The following is a 24664-nucleotide window of genomic DNA, read 5'->3' as shown; positions in this document are numbered from 1 at the left end:
ATCAAAGCTCCTGCGCTCTATTCCTGATAACAAACATGAAAGGAGGTTGTGGAATCTCCATCACTGGAAGTTTTTAAGAACCGGCTAGTCAAACACTTGTCAGGAACGAGCTACTTATTACACAGTCCTGCCTTGAATGCAGGAGACTGGACTAAATGACCTCTCGAGATCCCTCCCTGTCCTACTCTTCTATGATTCTATGAAGTCTGCGGCAGTCACAGTGCAAGTTCCTCATGCTGCCCTCTAAAATTCCTCGTCTCTGATCTGGAGGGACCACCTATAGGAAGAAGAGGATAGCTTAGTCTCCACAGCCCATTCAACACTCGGCCTTTACTGAGACTACCATCAAGTATTCTGGCTGCTATAAACAACAGTGATGTTTTTAGTGATATGGACACATTAATCAATCATCTCCATTAGGCATTACATCGAGACCACCAAGTCATCTCATATATGGGAACTAGCCAAATAACTATGAGATGGAATGAACTCTAGTCACTGTCAACATGGACCTGATTTAAACCAGTGACCTACAAGGGAAAGGCTCCCTTTCTGATGACCCAGCACCCTTCAAATCTTCTAGTCTCCTGTGAAGAATTTCTATTAGTTAAAATAGCACTAAATATCACTTTTTTGAGCACTTACATCACAGAGGATATAAACTCACCTCTAGAATTCATTAGGGTTTTAGATGTTGTCGGGTTTTTTTTGCACTCTCTCTGATATAGCTGCATAAGCAGAGCACAAAACTTTAAAAAAAAAATTAGGCCCTATAAAAGCCATGGTTATTGCCTGAGGTGTTTTAAATTTCTTGATGAAGGAGAGGTGGATTTCAATAAAAATACCCAAATCCAATAAATACTCTGGGTTGGATTCTCCGCTGGGTTAAGATGGCCTAACTCCATGAAAGTCAATGGAGCTACACTGCAATTTACACAAGCTGAGACGACTGCCCTGAGGATGTGCAGGACATTTTCCACAAGATTATAGCTATTATAAAGCAGGTCAAATACCAGGCTTGGGAAGTGTCAGACGGTCTTTTTATAACAAGTAGACTATTAAAAAATAGCAAGGATAATATCTCTGAAACTGAATTAAAAGGTCTATTTTCTTTCAGCATCAAATAATCAGAATTTTTGTGCCAAATAAAAACTTGTGTTTTGTTAATTTTTCACCTCAGTTGGCAACTCAATTACTAAAATGAGATTTATAGACAGTAGAAAATAACAACGGGGAAAAAAAACACATAACCATTAATGCAATGGATATAAACTGGGATTTTCAAAGGGGTGTAACAGCTTTAGGCACCAAAATCCCATTGAATTTCATTGAGACTGAGCACCTAACTCCCTTAGGCTATTGAAAATCCCAACTATAATGGATGTAGTGTCCATTCATTACTGAAGATCCAAATTAAACTTCAAAACAGATGACTGTTAAAGATACTTCACACTGCTCTGTAATGAACTAACCTGCTAATCCCTTTTCCAGTGTAGGTCCATTATCAATACAAAGAGAACTCATTTAGCAGCAAATACATCATTTGCACAATCAAACTAATAGAATTTTGTATCTATTACCTCCTAATATTAATCGATTCAGTGAGAGTACAGAAGATGGGAAAAGAAATTCCTCACACCAATAGGGAAACTATATTGTATGAAAAATGTTACTTCCATGTTACAAGCCAATTTTGTACTAACCTGATGTTTCCTCACCAGGAGGAACTAGGACTCCACATATCACTGTCGGTTTGACCATTTCCCCAACATGACGGCTTATTATCAAGAATAACGAACTATCTATCTCCTTCCTGAGACTGCAAGCCACGAATGCATAACTAGCTACCTGTATTTACCCTGGCAATTTTCTTTAAATCTCCCAGGATTACACCCCCAGTGGTGCAGCTGTGCTGGTGCCTGGAATGGTCGGACCACTGGTGTAGTGCCTTTACCAATGCTTCACGTAACCCTGTTCTGATCCCATCGAGATGACAGGGTGATAAAAGTACTGGCATGGCAGCTGGTCTATGCTAGCACTCCTATCGTTTCTATCACGAGCGGCGCTGCGCTGGTGATACTGCACTGCTGAGAGATGTTACGAAAAATAGCATAGAGAACGCTGCAGTTCGCATCAGAATGACCGGCTGTGTTCTGACGATCAGGAGAAAAGCTACTGCTTATACACAGACACATATGATACACGAGAACTAAGGCTCTGTTGCTGAGTTTATAATGGCTGCCATATTGACCTCTGCAGTCACTTTACTATCACAGACTGATTTCCCCCTAGCTTCCACTGGGGTAACTCTATCAGCCAGGGCCGGCTCTGGCTTTCTGGCCGCCCCAAGCAAAAAAAAAAGCAAACAAACAAAAAAAAACCAAACTTGCGGCACGGCCGGAGCCAGGGTGCAGGGGGACTCCTTGCCCTGCAGATGTGCCCCGGCTAGCGGGGGGAGGAGGAGGGAGCGGGGGGAGAGAGAGAAGGGGGGCGGCCAGGGCTTCAGCGGGGCGCTGCCATGCGGCCCCTCCCGCCGTGCCCCCTGCCGGGAGGGCTCCGCACCGCTCCGGTCAGCTGGGAGGGAAGGACGCAGGCTGCCCTGCCGGGCTTGTGCAGGGCACTCCCGTCCTCCACACCGCTGCCCCCTACAGGGCGGCAGGAGCGGAACAACAACTACAACAACAACAAAAAAGCGGCCGTGCCGCCCTAGGATTGGGCGGAATGCCGCCTCCTACAAGCTGCCGCCCCAAGCACCAGCTTGCTCGGCTGGTGCCTGGAGCCGGCCCTGCTATCAGCTACGGTGGAAGTACACCACCATAAAACTGCTGGAACAGTTTGGAGAAGCCAGCGCCCAGTGTCCATGGTAACACATTGTTTCATAACACTTGGGATTCCTAGAACAAGAAGGAGTTATATCGTAGCCTCGTGTGTCTACTTTGCAGCCTCCCTGCATGGTAGCAGAACCACAGTGGTTTAATTGTTTTGGAGGGCTTCCCTGGCTCCTCCTGATGGGTGTATTTCAACTAAAGGTTTTTAATCAAAAGGGTTCAGAATCAGAACTTTAAAAAATAGTTCTAAGGTACAGTTTGAGTTTACTGTCCATGAATAAATCCATGTTTTGGGATTTTTTTCTCTATGTACTATTCCACCTTAATGGAAGAATAGATTCCACTACATACATGAAAGCACAAGAAGAAAATGCATTGTCCCTGGGTGGGTTAGGATACCAATCTAGCCTGAGTCAGAACAGAATGGCCTTTTTATGTGACAACAGAAGTAGCATCTCATGTCCAAAATGCATATCCACTGAGGCAAGGTGGGGATAGAGGGTTGGGGGTTCCCCTGGGAGGGGAGACCCAGATACTGGGTTACTGCTGGGGGCAGAACCCTGACCAAAGGAGCACCAGTGTCCGGGAGGGACACAGGGGCCCGAGGTGGGCAAGACACCAGCAGCAGGAGGCGTTCTGTATGCTGAAGAGCTAATTCCCAAGACGACCAGCAGGAGGCGCCGTGCCAGTGAGTCCTCGCGTTGCTACAGGTGGGGAAGAGAGAAAGAAAGAACCATACATAACAGATGCTAGTCATGTCATTTAATGCACGCTTGGAAGGTGCTCAGATACCATAGCAATGAGGGACATATAAGAATCTGAATAGAATAAGGATAGTACATGGTGCTATGGGGATTTTAATTTACATTAGGGCCATTTTGGCCCCTACTCCAGCCCCGAATCCAGGCGGTATGAAAGCACGAAGCCACCTCCTACTAGGCAATGCTGTTTTGTGCTGCACATCAGCTATACCCGCAGAGTAATAAAACATGGTTTTCCTTCTAATCAAACACTTGAGCAAAGTGTGTGTATTAATGTAACCTGTAAAACACCTCATATGCAGAAACAAAGCTGTAAGTACATTATAAATTAAATACCAATGGTCTGTAGCTTCTGAGAAATGCACATTAATATGAAATAGTTCCACAATGTTGGTATCCTTCAAGAAACAGACGCGTGTGACAAGTACAGCTGTTCTCCACTGTTATATTGTCCAACATTACATTGCTTGTAAACTTATTGTAGAATTATTACACAATAACTGAAGAGGGTTTTTTTATGCACATTGCAATGTAACTACAGTTAACCTGTAGGCTTTTTATGCTATCTGCATGTATTTAAAAACATAGCTATGTGGAAGTTTGTGTAACCAGGTCAGATTCACATACTTGAACTAGTTGTGCACGCCTTTTCTGACACAAATAATAGACTGTAAGGTTCACAAAACTCCAGAGTTCACCCATCTCAAGTATGGAGTATCACATAGTGAAACAAGTGCGTTGTGCAAACACACAATAACACCAGAGATACACACCGGTGATTATTAAAACAAGGCATAAGCATTCAGTTCTAGTATCCAGAGGCGCACATATCTGAATGTCCAATCATTCAAATAGACTCATATGCATGTATTTGAAGGATCACTTTCAGATGAACTCACCTGTGTCTATTTTAATGGGTGATCATAACACACTTCCAGGTTTGTTTCTTGGCTTTTTAAACAGACTGTTTGCCTTACATTTACTACACTTGTTAGTGTCATGCTTTTTAATGTGTCATGCAAGCCTACTTTGCACAACGAAAACAGTGGGTTGGAAATCTCTCTCCTGCTCAGGGTTTGAGTAGCTGTATTAAGACTTTAAAAAAAATAGAGGGCCAAATTTTGTACTCAGTTAAGCCCAAGTTACCTCACTCAAGCCAGTGGTTTGCTTAGGTGTAAATCATGGCTGTCACATTGATGCGAACCATCCTAAACACTTTTAAACTGTGCTACATTTCTTAACTTGGTTTAAAATGCACAGAGCCCAGGCCAGTGTTTACATTAGGACAGAAGTCAGTCAGTAGCACAGACAAAGCCTCTCAATGCATTTTTACAAGTTACCCAACTCCTTCATCATTTCACCTGGCTCAGGTCATTGGCTATGAGTAATACCTTATTTCACGACTAGCCCCTTTGGTTTCAGTGGGACCGATCATGGAGTAAGGGTGACAGAATCTAGCCCTTGGTTTCTGTAGAAATAAAGGGTTAAAAGGCTTGTGGCAACTTACAGAACTATGTCCTGGCTGCACTGTCGTGGCTTTACTAACAGGAAAGCGTCACACTGCAGAGACAATAACATTCCCCCTTACAGCTATTTCAACAAGCAAATATCGCACGGGAAGCGTCATTACACTCATTTTCTCAAAGTTAAAAAAGAGATCAGTACTTGAACTCACTTCTCAAAGCTCCATTTTGACAGGTGACATTAAAACGTACAGCAGGCATATTCATAAAGAAGTCTATAGCGCCTCCTTTATGGGCCAGATTCTGATACCATTACTCAGACTGAATAGTACCTTCCTCCCACTGCCCTTTGACGTCAATGGATCTACCGTTGGAGTATGGTGCTACTCAGTAGGGTTGCCGCCTGGCCTGGCCAGTTTTTCTGCTGCCTTGCTGGTTCCTGGTCAGCGGATGTGGCACGCCAGGTTTTATTTGCTGCCAGCCATGTGCTTTGCAGCGGAGGGACAACACGCTGAAGTCCAGCCAATGCCCTGGTCTTGCTCTCTGTGTGTGTGTGACAAGCCAGGGGCTCCTGGGGTGGGATGGGTGTGGGGGCAAGCTGCTAGGGGGAGGACGGTCAGGCTGGCAGTGGGGGCACAGCCAGTGGCAACCCTCCTATACAGGTATCAGATTCTGGCCCGATGTGTTCAAAGCTACCTCAACAAAGAGTCTATCTAGAGAGTTCTGTATTGTGCTGCCCATCCCTAGCAAAGCTCTCAGCATTCTGCCACTGGCATGGCAAGTTCAGTATTGTAACCCTGAGTTACTCATTAGGGTTGTCATAACGTACAAAAGAAAAGGCTAAAACATGTATTTAAAAATAAAATAAATGCAATAACCACGCCCCTCCCTCCCAATCTCCAAAATACACACTGATTCCTAAGCATGGGAACTAGCAGAGCTGCCATCTTTCATAGTTATATCAAGATTAACACCCTGCCTATGACGTGATCCCAAATTTAAACCTGTAAATGCCAAACAGACAAACGCTGGGAACGGGAGCTGGCAGGAAGGGTATGGGAAATATGGATTGAGAAGCAAAAAGCAATGGAACTGCTCTTGCTCCCCAAGTGCATTCAGCAATCTTAGTGCCTTTTCTTCCTTAATGATCTACTCTGATTATACTAAAAGGCTCTGGTAAATTTAAGTGGATGACTACACTTCAGCTGGGAGGTATAATTCCCAGCCTGGGTAGACAGACATGCGCTAGCTCTGCAGAAGTTAGCATGCTAAAAATAGCCGGTGGCTGCAGCAATATGAGCAGCGGCTCCGGCAACCCACCTGAGTACAATTTCACCTGACCTTTTGGGGACGTACTTGGCTGGCTAGAGCAAGCCGCTGCCCATTCTGCTGCAGCTGCTGTGTAGACACATACCCTAAAACACAACACTCACATGCACAAAGCAACATTTCACGTGTTTGGTGGAGAAATGTGTTTCTTTTTAGGCTGTATGGGGCCAATCAGGGAGACAAAGGTTGATCAGAAAATATGACAAGGCAGAAATCACACCACAAACCAATTCACCTGAGCTAACAATTCCAGGTCCTACCTAAATGGGTTCCCAAGAGAGGGACGCATTACTATCTCTCATGGTGGTGTTGCCACTAGGTTCAATGGGTCCCCTGTGTCTCCTGCTCAGCCTCGAGAGGAGCCGGATGCCCTAAAGACACTGCAGTTCCGTTCTGTGGGAGCAAAGAGGCCAAGCAGGGGGATTCTACAGCACCTTGTACATCACCACCACAAGTCTCTCCAAGAAAGCATGTTAGGACAGGGCATCTGGGTGAGTCACAGGAATGGCATTTGGATACCCAAACTGTGTGGGACATTGGCACATTTATTTGCAGGCACCATCTAGAAGCCCTGGAAGGCCCATCACCATCACTACTGTCCCTTATTTTTCCTCCTCCTTTACTAAGGTTACGTCTACACTGCAATTGGAGGTCTGACTGCAGCTCAGGTTGCATACCCAAGCTAGCTCAGCACAGGCTGCGCAAGCACCTCAGTGGCCCTGGGTACATACTCACGTTGCTAGCCCCCGCCCCCGCACCTGCACTGTTATTTTTAGGTGTGCTAGCTAGGTAAACTAGCATGGGTACACCAATCGGTTCTCCAATCACACCTCCAACTGCAGTGTAGACACACCCTAACGTGTCAACTATCCTGATCCACTGAACTCAGTGGCACACCTGACGCTAATATCCATGGGCGCAAGTTTTGGCCTCAAATGCAATGTTCAAAATCAAGACCAATGCCTGTTGTAGAGCCAGTAAGAACTTGCAGTATGAACTATCAGCTACCCCCACCTGACTCCAGCCAAACCAACGTCTACCCCAAAAACCTCAACAGTGGGGAAGAAAGGGTACGGTATCTATTAGTAACTCAGGGGCCGGAAAGATGGGTAGAGTAGTAGCTCTTGGTGATTTTACCCTCTTGTGCAAAACTCTGGCTTAGCAAGCACACAAGAAATCAAAGCCCTGCAGTGCCACAGGTGCACTGATATGTAAGTATCACTGGGAGTTCAAAAGCAGATTGTGCCACACGCAAGTTGCTTTACAGCTGATATGTGTTACAAGGTCAGGTGGGAGAGAGATTCGTTGGGGTGAAATTCATGCTTGTGCAGAGGGCCACCACAAGGCCGACGTGCTATTAACGTTCCACTGAAGACCTCAAAATAAGGCTGAAGTGATGCATAGAACCTTGCGCTAATCCTCTGCATAGGAGAAAATTTCATCCTCGCATCAGTTAAAGTATATTCAAACACAGTGTTGGGTTGGTCAGTTTCTACTTCTTTTTGCTACCCTTATTGTCATCCTCCCTTTATTCTCCACTGGTTTAAATGTCACTTACTACAGAGTTGCAGATCTAAAGAACGTCAATAAAGAAACAGACAGCTTGTTCACCTATAGCCTGATCAAGCACCCATTGAAGTCAATGGATGGACTGCCATTAACTTCCATGGCCATCAAATCAAGTCACTAGTGGTTTTGTCTAAAGTCTCATCTTTGCAGTGCTAGGGTACCTTAGCAAAGCATTTTCATATGTAATGCAGCATAAACTCAGTTCAATTACCACCAAAATGATCATACTCAATTTTAAAGGTTAGGGATTATAATGTAATGGTTCCAACTGAAATGTTTAATTTGTTAGTGTCTTCCCTGTGCTTAATGAACAATTATACTGCAAAGTAAATCAGCTGGAAAGATAACAGTCATTATTTAGTCTTTAAGAGCCAAATTCTGCTTTCATATTCACTAGGCTGACCAGACAGCAAGTATGAAAAATTGGGACAGAGGGTGGGGGGTAATAGGTGCCTATATACGACAAAGCCCCAAAAATCAGGACTGTCCCTATAAAATCGGGACATCTGGTCACCCTAATATTCACACATATTGTCTTCAATGGGAATTGTGTGTTAGCTGAATTTATCTCATTGTGTTTTCTAGTATTTTAAGAATTTAGTTCCCCCCCCACATATTAAATATAAAAATGATTTAAATTGTCCATTATGCCTCCTATGGATTTTGAATGACAATTGAAGACACATTTGATTTATCTGTAGTCTATTTTTATGGCTTGGGAAAAGATTTCTGATTTTTCAGCACTGTTGCATTCCCCGGACAATTGAAAGAGTAGCTGAAATTCTAATTTAGTAGACGCTCACGCTGCATTTCCATGGATGACATAAAACAAAATACTAATGACCAATGCTTAGTTTGAAACAGTAAAGATTATTTGTATAACAGTCTTTTTGCCATTACACCTTTGCATATTGTTCAAAACAATATTCCATAGTCTAAAGACCAGCGACATTTTTGATCACAGAAAATCAACAACAAAAAATAGTTAAAAATAGTCTTCAGTGGACTTTGTTTAGGAATATTATATATTTTTCCAGCTGGCATAAATGAGTCTCAGGGACCACAACGATAAGAAAACAAAAACTGCTCTAAATGATTTCACACGCTTACACTGATACATCTCTTATTTCCTGATCTGGCTGAACAAGAACAAGCTTTCAGGTAGCCAGTGATAAGTTTGTCTCCCTCTACCTTGGAGATCATGTTGTTAAAATAAGAAGCTTTACAAAACGATTTAAAACCGATTTGAGATGTAAGCCTCCATGGGGATTTACACTCATTGTTTGCATGCCTGTTAAAAACTGTATTTCCAGTCTCTCTTGTGTTGCCTGAGAACCATTTTGCCCTTGTAAAATCTGCAATTATATTATAACCCATAAGTAGCTTTCATTTTTGTATTAAACACTATAAATACTATGTTAGTAATACTAAACTATTTCTATCGACTTATTTGTAAAAAGAAAAATATATTATATATTTATATTTTTTATAAAGTGAATTAACACTGGGAAGGTGTGGGGAATAGTGTACAATCACAGTTGATGTGTATTATTGGGCATAAATTCAGAGCTTAACAAAAAACTGTTCAATTGAAATCCACCTTTCAGGCCGTGTCGGAGGAAGAGTCATAAGAAGCCGACACTATGAAGTTGCCAGAACTGGAGTGGCTTGCCATAGACTGGGCAGCTTGTTGACTTAAATTGTTACAGATTAGCACCAGCTGGTTACTCTGTGCTTCGGACAGGGTGCTGCAGCTCTGGTAGACGCTGAAGTTGGTTTTTCTGCCAGGGATGTTGCCCTTCTCGCACATTGTCTTTACCATCTTTGCAAGCTTGTTTTTCCCCAGGGCTTGACAGTTGTACCAATGAAGTGCAGCCAGGTTGACAACCGGCTTGATGGACAGGTAGAAAGGAGCATCTTCGTATCGCATTGCAGGGGGCCGTCTTTGAGCGTACTCCTTGTAGTCTTGCACTGGGCAGGTCTGTGGAGCATGCTGGGTGGCATAGACTCTGGAATCAGTCCCTCCTCTCTTGGTTTTGGCATTCATATCCCCAGTCTCTTGCCCCATCCACTCCAAGTATTCCAAGCCTGTTTCTGTCACCCGGAGCCTGATATCCCCCCATTTGAGGGTGGACCCATGAAAACCTGTACAGTGTCCAAACGCCTTAGTATTATTTAGCCAGACAAGGTTTAGCAGCCCCTCGGGATTATATCGACTCAACAAGCCTCTTTTGCGTAGGATAAGCTCATCAGCAAAGGTCAGCTTCATGGATTTGTGTGGCTTGTTTCCTTTACCTTTACACCTCAGCTCTATCTGCTTTTGCTTCAAAGCTTCTTGAGATCTCTTGAACTCCTTATCCCTTGTAATACTGTATCCATACCTGTGTTCTTTGAGATAGCGCTCCAGCCCGCACTGATAGTTGGCCAAGCTGTTTGGCTCATATTCTGAGCCATCCTTCTGTCTGGCATCCACAAAGAAGGAAGCTAGGTATGCATCGAGCTCTTTGCAAGGGATGACATAGATTTCCCGGGTTTCTGAGGGATATTTGGAGATGAGAAACTCTCTGAAGTTACGGAGAGCCGTCTGAGTGCTGCGAATGGTTTTCTCATTCTGCTCCCTGCTGAGTTCCGCTGCTCTCTCATCCTGGTCTGACAGAGGAAAAAGAATAGACAAGGGAACAATGAGTTTGTGCGACGTGTTTTCCCCCAAAATAATTTCCTTAAGAAAGGAAAAAAAATCAATTTCACAAAGATCATTGGAAAACATTATTACATACCTGTCTCATGTTTGAAAAGCCAACTTCAGTTTCACAAATGATGTTACTAGAGTATGGCAAAAAAACAATCAAAATGAGCTCCTCCTGTCACTGGCGCACACTTGGGCGCATGGAGATTTGTGGAAAAGTCTGGGACTAGAGGCAAGTCTGCATTTTCGAACAAATGTGAGATAGAAAACTTGTAGATTGATTCCACTGCTGTGCGCAGGGGCCCAATTCGAGTAGCTAAACCCATTCTGAATTGCTTCATTTGTGAAACCAGAGGTTGTACTGGTTCCAATTAAAAAACAAAACAAAAACTAAAGCATCATATTTATTCCATTAAAAAGTATCTTTAATGAGATGCATTTTCGAGGACTAAATAAATATAGACAGAAATGTACAGAACAGTATTATAACACAACACACCCAAACACAAATGGTTTGCAAATAACCATACTACAGTGCAATGCATAGTTTACAAGCAGGGCCGGCCCTAGACCAAATGGCACCCCAGGCGAGGACCATCTTTGGCGCTCCCCACTCCCCATCTGTTAAACTTTTGAATACCTTATTTTTTATTGCATTGGTAGCCCATTTCGCGACTTTGATGCACAATTTGCATGCATGATTTATCCCGGTCATATAAGACGATAAATTTGCACACTAGGATATGTAAATCTGTATTTATTCATGCACAGTACCCTGAGCCCAGCACCCCAGGCAGTCGCCTGGGTCACCTGCCCCTAAATCCACCCCTGTTTACAAGTGTACAGATATGAAAGATATAAAATATTTCATCTTTAGGGGACAGAGAAGAAAAACATCAGTAGCTACCAAGACAGCACTCCACAAATTCACTTAGACTTAAGATCACCTACACAATGAGGTTTCTTCTTGAGAGTGGAATCATTTCTCCTTGAGGAACTGACCTTTCTTTCATGCTGGAAACCTTGGCAGAAGATCAAAATCTGGAAACAATTTTATGCTGGTCTACAAGGATATTTTTATAGGCCTTTGTGATCAGTGACAAATCAAACCACAGTTGTTAATCAGAGTTCAAGCCATCACTAAAGATAACTTTTGTTGAGCTACTAATTTTCTTGCTGATCATGGCATTAAAAGCATAAAAAGGAAAATGGTCCTTACATTTAAATTACATGTGATATTGAAAGACTATTTTCTTTACATGTGCAAACTACCCATCTATACAAGATTGTAATTTAGAAGCACAAAAGGTGGAATGGTCTCTTCAGGTATATGACAATGCTTAATGGTATTAGAAAATGATCAACAACAAACACGAAGAGGCAATATTTCAGTGACAAGCACAAAGAATTAGCTATGCTCTGTTGTAGTTAAAGGAACTCGGTTCTGACGTTTTTCCAATTAACAAGCAGAAATGATTCAGGCCTTTTTTATATGTCATTAAAAAAAACACTACATACAATTTCATTGTGTTTTGCCCTTTGCGGGTCACCTTTAAAAGTGTCCTTATTTATAACCGCAGATAGGTCCCGGCATTTGCATTTCAGTGAGAACACAGTAACACCTAGCGACCAGCTGGATTTATCCAATTTACATATTACAAATGTTATACAAGGCAATGTGCACTACCCACTCTTCCTGTTTAAATCAGGCCAAAATAACATCAGGCCAGTTAACTCATCCATGTTTGGTGGGTGATGCTCACAAATTCACTTTCGTCTGCTAGCCCTCAAACACTGGCATCATCCACATTTTAAAGCGTTTTGGAGGATAAATCGGATTTTTCAGTTGGTCTGAAGCTACATATCGTCTGGACCTCAATTCTGGGCACTAGGAGGAGCTGGAACTGGCCATTTCCCCAGATTAGATTTCATGAGAGAAGAGTCCATTCTCTCATGAAAAACAATCCCAGCACATCCAGTCCCCTCTCCTGTTAGCCCTGTGAATGGTTCTCACTCTCAGCCCTGCCTGCAGAAGGGAAAGAAGCCCAGGTGCCCTGACGGCACTGTGACATACCATAACAATGATATTCCGGGTTGCTCTCCAGTCACCCCAGATCCCCTGCTCATTGCAGTGAATTGCAGGAGGAAGAGGAAATCTGTGAAATTTAAAGAGGAGACAGGACCAAAGGCCAAACAATGTACTGGATGCCTGTCCTCTTTGATTGCTATTTATCACTTTCGTTTTCTTCCTGAAAAGTTGACAGGTATGTAATTTGGATGTCAGATGTTTAAGTCTGACAAGGTGTCATATTTACATTTTTCTTTTGATCATTGTGACAAAGATGAAATGTTTCTAATATACACATAATTCACGAGAACTAGTGAGTCTCCAAGGACTCAACATGGATGCATCTTGAGATATCTATTCAACTCCAGTATTTCATCTATTGTTCAGATAAACATAGGAGTTATATTGTCCTATATTCACTTATCAAGACAAAGAAAAAAGCATAATACAGTCACCATACTGTTTATCGTCTGATGCATGTTTCCAAGAGTAATTAGGATCAAAACAGAAGTTCTGCAAAAATGCTGCTCCATATTTATTTTCCATTAATTACTTCCATATTGAAAATTGCTTAGTTTACAAGTAACTATGTTTTTTTTCCCTAATAGCCAGCAAAACATGATGACTTTAGTATCTGAAAATCCAACTGTAGTCTATCTACTTTCAACCTCATCATCACCAACAATAAGGATCTGGAATCAGAAATCAGCTGGCACTTCTGCTGATGATGAATAAAAATGAACTGTTTTTCAACAGCTGCATTACTTTTGCACTACTGGCATTAGTAAAACTTTCTTTATGGAGGGGGGGAAGAGGGAGGTCAGGGAACTAAACAGACATGATTTGAAAGAGACACAAGTCTAAATCCTGCCCTTGCTGTCACCGTAAAGGGTTCCGTTATCACATCCTTCCATTTTGGTGTATGTACAGTATGGCCTTATTGGGGTATTAAAGCCTTGATTCAACAAAGCACATGAGTATCCCACTGACTCATGTGCTTCAGTGCTTTGCTGAATCAGGGTCTAAGAGCAGAATGATCCTTTCTCCCTGTGTAACTGAAATAGGTCATCTCTGCTGTCTAGGTGATGATGGACAGCATGTATAGAGCCTCAGCATATGACAAAACCAGCTTTTGCCTATGTCTGAAGATCATCTCCCTTGAGGCTCCTGTGGGGCACTGAGTGTTCTCATTAACTCTGGGGGGAGCAGAGAGAGGTCAGCCCCACATAGGAGGTGCTCGGGATCTTGTAGGTTCAGTCCCTAATCCACTTGAGTGCTGCTGCTTAATTCTGTCCTGGAATGAGAGTCTCACTCCTGCTCTGACCCCTATACACTGGGCCAGTGCAGTGTAAAGGGGCCCTAAAAGCCCTGGTTCCAGCCGGGGGAAGATTCCCCCAGGATGGTTACTGGAGAACACAGACATAAGACTACTCTTCGAGGACCCCCATCAAAAGCTGCAGAGCAGGGGGTGTGCCAGGGTGCGTCTGGGAGCAGAAGGCTGTGTCAACGACAGATGGGGCTCCAGAGATTTCAGACAGGGCTGCCTAAATTATCCTGGGGGCCTCTCCAGCCCCCAGAGCAACCCAAAATTGGGAAGGTGCATTCCTCCAGAGTAGACAACTAGTATTGGCAGCCCCATTTTATGGATAGAGAAACTGAGGCACGGAGAGATTAAGTGACTTGCCCAAAGTCACGCAGAAGGGCCAGGAACAGAACCCATATCAGATCTCCTGGTCCCAATCTTGCTTCTTAACCACAAGGCCAGGCATTCAGTGGAACCCGCCCATGGGATGTTGATCCCCATGCAGGATAAGTGGAATTGTAAGGGTCTAGGACTGCAAACATCCCCTTTGAAGCACATGCCAGCTGTCAAACGAACACTGCTGAATCAGGTTTCTGCAGTGAACATGCGACTAAAAAGTAACAGCTCTGTTTTGAAGACTAACCACAATATTGATGTTGATATAAAAGAACCCCCCGCATACCACAATGGAGACTAACCTGGATCAATGCCTGGGAGAAATCCTTTTATTCTGGTAGGGTACAGTGTTGAAATAAAGAGCTGATGCTGTCTAAATCATGGGAACAAACATTTACTTCAGTACAGCAACCACCATTTATAAGTCATCAGTATTTTGACTGGCAGCCCACATTTCCACCCCCACCCTCAGACACACTTTTAAAATACTGCTTCTGTATACATAGCACATACAACGGCTTCCTGTTAAATATGCCATAAATCATCACTTGTTAAAGGATGGCTTGTCACAACACAGGAGCAACACACAGTCACTCATCTTTTCTGAACTTGTGAAGATAAATTTCATATCTGCAAGTAAGCTGTTCTAAATCCTCTGTGCTTTAAAGATGCCTGGTAGTTACTATTAACTATTAACAAATCAGTGCCTTCACTAGCTTCTGATTAATTATTTCAGCGGTCTGGCGTGTCACTTTGCATGGGAGGCAGGGACTTTTAAACATAATGGGGCAGGTGCTCCACTGGTGTAAATCAGCAGAGATTCATGGTAGTCAGCAGATTTACATCAGCTGAGAGTCCGGCGAAATGGGCCTGATTTGCCACTGTATTACTCTGATTTTATGCCGATGTAGCTGTGGTGAATCATGCCCATTACGTTAAAACGCTGCACCTCCACTGGCGTAAGCCAGGGGTAATGCCGTGCAGAATCACGCCGTAGAGCTATAATTCGGACACAACCAATGTCGACCCAACAGAGATTTCAAACAGCAGCCTGTATTCTACAAGAGTTGGAAGGCGGCAAATAATTCTGTTTCTATTTTCCCTGGCCTCATTAAAATCTTAACTCCCCCCATCTCACCTATAGGAAATGAGGAAGAAGGGAAGGTTTAAAAAAAAAGTTAATGTAGCCACAAAGAAGCGTACAGGCCTTATATAATAAGGATCTGACACTTAGGAGTGCTGGTAAGGAACTGGAGTTCATTTCCTGGTCTCAGACATATGATCTGGGTCAGGGGGACAAAGGTCTACATCCCTGTCCAAGGAGAGCGGTCAATATCCACTGATCCCGGTGCCTAATGTTACTCTTAACTGAGTAACTACAGGTTCCTGTCATAGTCCCCCTTGTCTCGCTTTTCCCCTTTTCCTGTCCATATCCCGCCCTTGCTGTGTCATGCTGAATTTGCATTATGCACTCTGCTGAGCCGGGTTTTTCTGAAGTCCTAGCAAATTATTTTGCTGCTTGATAGAAAGAAAAAAAAATAAAAACATATATAGCATTGATACGATCTTGTGTATTCTCAGGCCAGAACCCTGCTTGTAACAACCTGAAACACTGCTGGGTTCCATACAGTACAGAGCTCTGACCCAGTTTTTTTCTGAGAACCTAGGCTACTCAAACTGTACTCGACCGAGTTTGCTGGCAGCACTAGTTAATTAAATAGCTTTGAAACAAATAAAACTGTCCATACTGATCTATGCAGCCCCACTTTACTGTAGTATTGAAGCATCTTGCGTTGTTTAATGTATTTATGCTCACAACACCCCTCAAGGTGGGGAAATACTATTCTCCTTTTACAGAAGGGAAACTGAGGCACAAAGAGACTAAGGGGCAGATCCTCAAAGATATTTAGGCATCTAACAACCTTTGTGGATCTGGGCCTAAGTGACTTGCCCAAAGTCACACAGAAAGTCTCTGGTGGTGCAGGAACTGAACGCAGATCTTCTGATTCCCAGACAAGTAACTTAACAACCAGATCATCCTTCCTCACTAAACTACAGCTGTGTTTAACTCAGTTGTAACTACCATGGTTTGGATTTTTTCTATTCTGATTGCAGTACGGATAAGGCCTAACACTAACAATTGAATTACAAATTGAGGGTTATTTCAGCATGAAAAGTCATTGGGTAACACTGAATAACACAGCTGCATTTAAACTCTTCTGTAGTTATACACAAAGGAAACAAATATGCTTTAGTTAGACTCAGATGCTGGTTTCTTTAAGGTTCAAAAGCATTCGGTTTATAACATTACTGAGAGTCACCAGATGGAGCTACTACAGGGAGTCTCAAATTCAGTTTAACTGAACCTATAGACAATTAGATCTTGGCAGAAATATGATGCTAGTTGTGATGTGGTTTTCTTATAAGCTGCACGTGTCACCAGTCAAAGGGAATGTCTATACTGCAAGGGAAGGTCTGATTGCAGTGGGGTGACCAGATATCCTGATTTTATAGGGACAGCCCTGATCTTCAGGGCTGTGTCTTATATAGGTGCCTATTACCACCTGTTCCAAATTTTCACACTTGCTATCTGGTCACCCTAGATCGCAGCACAGGTAGGCATCCCTGTGATCGCTTTAATCTACAGTACTGAAGATGCGGTGGGACGGGCTTCAGCTCAGACTAGCAACCAAAATACAAGCCCACTAGGGAGCTGGGGCACATACTCAAGTTGTTAGCCTGTCCTGAAGCCCATGCCACTACGTCTACACTACTATTGTTACCTTGGCTAGCTAGGTTAAAGCTAGCCTGGGTATGCCTGTCCGCATTGCAATTACACATTCATTTGCAGCGTACACGTACCCAAAGTTTGTTCACTGCCCAATTCTCTCTCTGATTAGAACAGATTCTTAAGTGCAAACCTACTGCCTACAGAATATTTTAATACAAGCGAACAAAAACGTGCCCTGGTGTCAAAAACATGCCAGTGTGGTGCTAAGTGCTCACAACTCCGTGCTGAAAACACAACACACAGCACCTTGCAGGCTTCGTGCCTAGCACTACAATACAGTTATTCTAGAGACTTGCTCACAGTAAATGCTAATGTTACATTGACAGGCAAGGCCATACCCAGAATACAAGCAACTTTTATGATCACGGAATTCAGAAGACAGCAATCTGGCTCTTCGTTCTGTCCTAGAAATAACGTTGGAAAGTCACTCTCTCTTCTCAGTATTGTAAAGATGGGAAACCACCTCTTCCCAGACTCAGAGGTCTCATTGATAAATCGTGCCTGAGACTATGCAGGACCACTCCAAGAGTAAGAGAGCCCATAACAACAGACAGCACAGCACTTGTAGAACGATATTTCTAGCATTTTTATTCCCTCGCTATCTGTTCAGAATTGACTTTGCTTGGCAGCTCCTCCTCCGCCCACATACACACACACACGAAGTGCAGAAGGGCTTCAGTTGCAAAATATATATTTATCGGTTTTGACATATAACAACTGCTGAACTCTGCAGAATCAAAGGAATAACACAGTGGCTAAGGATCACTTTTAAGAAAAAAACCCCACACCAGACATTTTGCTTGAATTTTTACCCTAGTCATTTATATTGCCATGGAATTCTGCCTATCAGTTAAACTTCCCTCCTCTAAACACCACAATGCTTAGGCCAAAGACTCTATATTTTAAGGTTTTCATCAAGTGCTTTCAATTGCATGTAAAATCTCTAAGATTGCTAATATTTCTTACTTAAAACCCATTTGCACATGCTCTTACGGTTTTCTGGTCAACACAAATTACATTTATGATCAATTAACTTCCCCAAAATTACAAGTGAAATATTTCATGAGTCCAAAATTAAGACATATTCAGATTTCCTTGAAGAAAAGTGAATGCAGATTCCACGTAAATGAGCACAAGAATATTTGTAACCTGATATCTCAGTAAAGTAAGAGTTTCTAAAATAAACATTAGTTATCTGTCCACTTTTTACAGGATGTACATCTGAACAGATGTTAAGGCAGGCTCTAGTTTTAGTTTGGTTTTTCAGCATGTATTCTTTTCTCCCACTTTTACCACAATCAGGGCCGGCCCTAGACCAGATAACACCCCAGGCGAGGAGCATCTTCGGCACACCCCTGCCCCACCCAGTTTGTTAAACTTTTGAACACCTCATTTTTTATTGCATTTGGAGCCCATTTCACAACTTTGATGCACAATTTGCATGCATGATTCATCCCTGTCATATAAGATGAATAATTTGCACGCTAGGATCTGTAAATCTATATTTATTCATGCACAACACCCCGAGCCTGGCACTTCCCAAGACAGGCACCCCTGGCAGTTGCCTGGGTCACTTGCCCTAAATCCAGACCTGACCACCAGATCCTTTAAAGATATGGGGTAAAATCCTGGCCCCATTGAAATCAATGGCAAACCTGCCATTGACTTTAATGGGGCCAGGATTTCACCCATGAATGCTACAAACTTTGAAGCCCAACTCTACAAGGCTCTGAGTTCTCTGAACTCCCTGAGAACCTTACAGGATCAGGCCCAGAAATAGTAAGTGCAACTGATACATAGTTGGTCACATCCTCAGCTGGTGTAAATTGGCTTCCGTGGAGCTTTGCAGATGTACACCAGCTGAGAATCTGGCCCTGGCTGTTTAGTTATTTAGAAGAAAACAACCTACCTCAAATTAAAATTAAACAGACACTTTCCTCACCCCCCTTCCTGACCCATCCTTCTTTTATTTATTTAGGAGATTGGTGCTTCTCCTTTTCAATATTTGCAACACTTTAGTAGCAACCTCGGAATGCAGGGCCTGAAACGTACTTTCAAAGTTTTTGGTTGTTTTTATTTTATTTTGTTTTAAGTGTAACCTTAACATTGACACTTCTGGCTGTCTGATTTGGAGGCTGTTTGTTTGTGTGTTTGGGTTGGTGTTTTTTAACTACAACGTTATTTTACATTGTTTCCCACTTAAGCTACTGAAACCTATTTACAGCCTTAGCTCTGTGTCATGAAGTTTTTGTCTGCGAATACCTAATTTTTTTTAAACCTCAACTGCTGTGTGATGCATTGGTGTGCATCACTGGCCTGGGAAGATGGAATGCACAATTTCTGCATTGGTAAGGTATTCACATGGAGCAAACCGCCACAGGAGCCCTTGTGAGGTTTATATGCTTTGTATGAGTGCCTACTGTGTCTCCGCATGTTAGTTATAACCCCTGCAGGATTCTTGGCGGTAGTTCATAGAAATACTTGGACCCCTTTATGATCTATGAGAATCTTTTGACCATCTAAGATCTATGAACATGGATCTATGTTTCACAGCATACAAACAGAGAAGTTAGATACAACACATAAAATATTCTGGCTGGAAGGTTGCAATACAACACTACTTTTATTCTTAGAAACCAGGATGATAACATACAGTAGCCAAAATCAGAAAGAGACAAAGCAGGTTGCTCCCTAAGGCAGAGAGGCACAACTCACCCCCGCCTTGTTCTAGGCTGGCTCTTTCTATACTGGGGTCCACAACCGGCGGCACGCGGGCTGATTTTTAGTGGCACGCTGCTGCCAGCCGGGGTCCCAGACGCCGGCCCCGCTCAACCCGCTGCTGGCCTGGATTATGGAACCCCAGACCAGCAGTGGGCTGAGCTGCTCAGCCCGCTGCCGGTCAGGGGTTCCGGCCACCGGCCCCTTGCCAGCCGGGGTCCTGGCCGCCGGCCCCACTCTGCCCGCTGCCGGTCTGGGGTTCCGTCTGCCGCCCGCGCTGCCGGTCTGGCACATGTCTTCTTTCTCTGACACCCAGATCCCATGCTTCATTACAGAGCCCCTTTAGCCTATGATCTGGACCAGGAATCTCCTCCTGCCCACCCGCACCTTCACACACACTTAAAGTAATAGTTTGCAATTCCTTCTCAATACATCATAAGGATCCAATCCCGCAAAGACTATGAACATATTTAATTTCAAGCACATGAAGTTAAGTTCAAAGTATGTGCATATGTCTTTACAGGATCAGGCCCTCAGTCACATATGCTTGGCCAGCTTCAAAAACAAGTTTCAAATGCCTGCAACCTATGACTGAGGAGATCTATAACCCCATATACTCTTCTGGCTCAGCTACAGATTTCCTAAATCTCTGTCAATACAATTTGCAGATTATATGGATTCCACTGACTTCTCATTGGTTTGGATCACACATCTCCAAAACCCTCCCTCCTTAACCCAGCAAACTATACCCAAAAACATTTCTCCTCAGGGAGGACAATATAATAACCCACATCTGAACTTTTCTGGCCAAGCTGTTTTCGAGCTATATGAAAACTGATTATTCAAACCGTGGTACCTGATCTTGACTAAGCCTTATTCAATCACCTCCAACTTTAGCAAAAAGTGCTCTTCTGTCAAAGGAGCACACATGAAAAAATTCAGGAAGATTAGATTAATTCTAGGCATGGTATGTGTCAAAATAGGTTTATATTGTAAAGCTACCATGTAAATATCAACTGTGGAGAGAATATAATCTTTCCATAATTTCTGACTAGAAATAGTCAAATGTAGAGCTCTCTTTCCTGAAACGGATGCTTTAAATTGAAAATGTAGATTTTAAAGTAAAGTATAGAGCAGGAGACAATTTTAGCAAACGTAATTTTGTTGGTGTTAATATTAAGTATAGAAAACATACTCCCTTTTTGCCCACGACTTTGTATTAATGACTTGGTATAGGTGACCTTTCATGTCAATTACTATATAGTAACGTATTAGCTTTGTGGATTATTTGGCTGAGGAAAATCAGAACAACGTGTCAGTGACCATGTAATTTACCCTGGGAACTAGAGGTCGGATGATACATCATAGAAGTGATGCATTCCAAGAGGACTTGGCTAGCTAGTACCAATCCAGGAAAGGCATTACACACAACCCTCCCACAGAATTTCCACCTTTCTCCCCAGTGAGGCCCCAATTGAGCAAAGCATAGGTCCCAATTCAGGAAACACTTAAGCACATGCTTAAAATGCATTGGAATCAATGGAACTTAAGTGTGTGCTTAATGTTTCACTTAACATGGGTGACTTGCTGAGTCAGGGCCACAGTCAATATCATCCATGTACGGTATTGAATGTATTCTGAGCTAGTAGAAGAGAGAAAAGCAGAAAACAGCTCAGAACGAAGGCGGACAAAGAAAAACATGACGTTCGGGGAGACAAAGAAAAACGTTAGGACGCTCTTAGAAATGCCTCCTTTGTTGAATTACATATATTTTTAATTAATCTGGGGGCAGAAGGAAAAACACAAAATACAAAAGCTCCTGGGCTATAAATAAAACCATGGCCTGTATTTTCCACAACGCCTCAGCCTCAACATTTGTGTCAGTGTATCTGCACACTTGGAAAGTGAGATTTGCAAACAGAACTTATGAATGCAAACTGCGGAGCTAGATGCCTATCTACCTGGATGACTCATGCAAAACCGCAAGCACAAATTTATATGCCAGGTTTGAAAATGTGGCCCTCCATGGTTCATGCCCAAAACAATCTCAAGCCCGATGGTATTTGGGTCCACTAGAGATGTTACGCTACAGGCAAGGCTACCAATACTACTCTTTCCTAGATGGTGAGCGCGCAGGGGCAGGAACTCTCTTTGTGTTATTTCTTTGTACAGTGCCTAAAATACAAAAAGGAACCTTAATCCCAGTTTGTGCCCTCTAGAAATTACCACAATGATGATAATGATAATATAGTATGTTGTGATCATATTGATTAAGATTAGAATTACCGAAAATGCCTTTTTGGGTGCCTGTTTTGCTGTGGATCATATCAGATAAATAATACACAGTATTTATTCCCCTCAGAGGTGAGGAGGAAAGGGGCAGAGAACAGGAGGAACATGTACCACCTAACCTTTTAGTCTCCTCTTTATAGAATCATTGAAATGTAGGGCGGGAAGGGACCTCATGAAGCCATCTAGTCCAGCCCCCTGCACTGAAGCAGGACCAAATAAACCTAGCCCACCCCTGACAGGTGTTTCTCTCATCTGTTCTTAAAAACCTCCAATAATAGGGATTCCACAACCTCTCTTGGAAGCCTATTCCAGTTCCTAACTATCCTTATAGTTAAAAATGTTTCCTAACATCTAACCGAAATCTCTCTTGCTGCACGTTAAGCCCATTACTTTTTGTCCTACCGTCAGGGGACATGGAGAACAATTGATCACAGTCCTCTTTATAGCAGCCCTTTGAAGACTGTAATCGGTCCCCCCATAGTCATCTTTTCTCAAGACTAAACATGCCCAGTTTTTTTAACTTTTCCTCGTTAATCAGGTTCTCTAAACCTTTTATCATTATTCTTGCTCCAATGTGTCTATACCTTTCTTAAAGTGCACGCCCAGAACTGGACCCAGTTCTCCAGCTAAGGCCTCACCAGTGCTGAGTAAAGCAGGAGAATTACCTCCCATGTCTTACATATGACACTCCTGTTAATACACTCCAGGATGATATTAGACTTTTTTGCAACTGCATCACATTGTTAGCTCATCTTCAATTTGTGATCCACTATAACCCTCAGATCCTTTTCTGCCATACTACTGCCTAGCCAGTAATTCCCCGTTTTATAACTGGGCATTTGATTTTTCCTTCCTTAGTGAAATACCTTTGCGTTTGTCTTTATGGAATTCCATTCAGTTGATTTCAGACCAATTCTACAATTTGTCACCGTCATTTTGAATCCTAATCCTGCCCACCAAAGTGCTTGCAAGCCTCCCAGCTTGGTGTCATCTGCAAATTTTATAAGCACGCTCTCCACCCCATTATCCAAGTCATTAATGAAAATATTGAATAACGGAACCTTGGGGGACCCAACTAGATACATCCTGCCAGTTTGACAGCAAACCCTTGATTACTACTCTTTAAGTACGATCTTTCAACCAGTTGTGCACCCACCTTATAGTATCATCATCTAGACCACAATTTCCTAGTTTGCTAATGAGACTGTCATGTGGCACTGTATCAAAATCCTTACTAAAGTCTAGATATATCACATCTACAGCTTCCCCTACCCTCATCTACTAGGCTAGTAACCCTTTCAAAGAAGGAAAGTAGGTTGGTTTGGCAGGATTTATTCTCGACAAATCCATGTTAGCTATTACCTATCACCCTATTATCCTTGATTGTTTAATAATTTGTTCCAGTAGCTTTCCAGGAATCGAAGTTAGGTTGACTGATCTCTAGTTCCCACTCAATACTGCTAGAGGATTAACACATTCCCATGCATGGCCCCCCAATTATTTTTTTTAATGTGGTTGCCCCACAGAAGAGCCACAGTGTTGTACTAGGGCGCTTAGATGCCTTTATTTTAATGAGCACATTGGCGATACCAATGCACTTGATCTCAAAGGGAAGAGCCACGTTCACAGAGCACAATTTGCCTGCTCTTGATTTAAATGCACTCCAGCCAGCAGATAAGAAACAGAGTTAGAAAATGCAGCGAGAAAATGAACAGAAAGGATGTAAAAACAAGGGAAACAATGAAGAGGTAGATGAAAAACAGATGAGGATCCTTGTCATTTGAAATCTAATTGTATGTCACAGCTTTGGAATGAGACACTAACTAGGGCAGCAAACAGAGAAACAAAGAAAAGAAAAAGAAGTATGTAATAAATATTTTATTACATTAATCATAATAAGCTGCACTTTAGTCTTGGCCAAAGCATATTCTTAAATCAACTTTAGAATATGATTGCAATTTCAGGCTTAGGAGCATGAAGCCCACATGACTGTAATTAATGCAATAAATCATGCTGGGGAACTTTCTACAAAAACCTGACAGTGCTTAGTTGATATATTGCTTATTAGAGACTGCAGACATTTTCTCCCTCACATACACCCCGTTTTATTATACTGCCAATGGTAGTGAATCAAAGGTACCCTTTTCTGATCTGTCTGAACTATCTACTGCAGGTGTAATACATAACGTGTAGTGAGCTCTGGCCATCACCCTCGGATAACACAAAACGTGGTGCCATGATTCCCAGAGAAGCTCGTTTAAACACTCTTTCCCCCTTTGATTTAGTGTAGTAATAGACCTCACACCGCCTTATTAAAGAATCTGTGCTTTTATTTCTAAGATTCTAGCTGGGCAGAGTGACTGGCTTAAACAATTTACCTTTCCTTTCCTGACTGTACATTATCCCATATGAATGGAGCAAATTATGCAGAACAAGAACGCAATATCCAAAGGCTTCACG

The 24664-nt window shown here is 42.7% G+C and overlaps 1 protein-coding gene across 2 annotated transcripts in view; it reads right to left on the bottom strand.

Annotated features, from left to right (window-relative positions):
* LOC112118356 (uncharacterized protein KIAA1958) overlaps positions 1–24664 on the bottom strand; it is a 112671-nt gene that overhangs the window by 20203 nt on the left and 67804 nt on the right. The window contains exon 3 of one of the 2 annotated variants that reach the window (XM_024216634.2): positions 9514–10599. The exons of the other annotated variant lie outside the window; for it this stretch is intronic. Coding sequence (XP_024072402.2) covers positions 9554–10599 — 1046 coding nt within the window. The 3' untranslated portion in view covers positions 9514–9553. Of the gene's footprint in view, positions 1–9513; positions 10600–24664 lie in introns of those variants that run through there. 2 annotated transcript variants of the gene reach the window in all.

This window comes from Terrapene carolina, unplaced genomic scaffold (genome assembly GCF_002925995.2).
Source record: "Terrapene carolina triunguis isolate 2854851 unplaced genomic scaffold, T_m_triunguis-2.0 Scaffold35022, whole genome shotgun sequence".
NCBI classification, from domain to species: domain Eukaryota; kingdom Metazoa; phylum Chordata; order Testudines; family Emydidae; genus Terrapene; species Terrapene triunguis.
The sequence above is the reverse complement of the archived record's forward strand: the minus strand, read 5'-3'. Positions and strand labels throughout refer to the sequence as shown.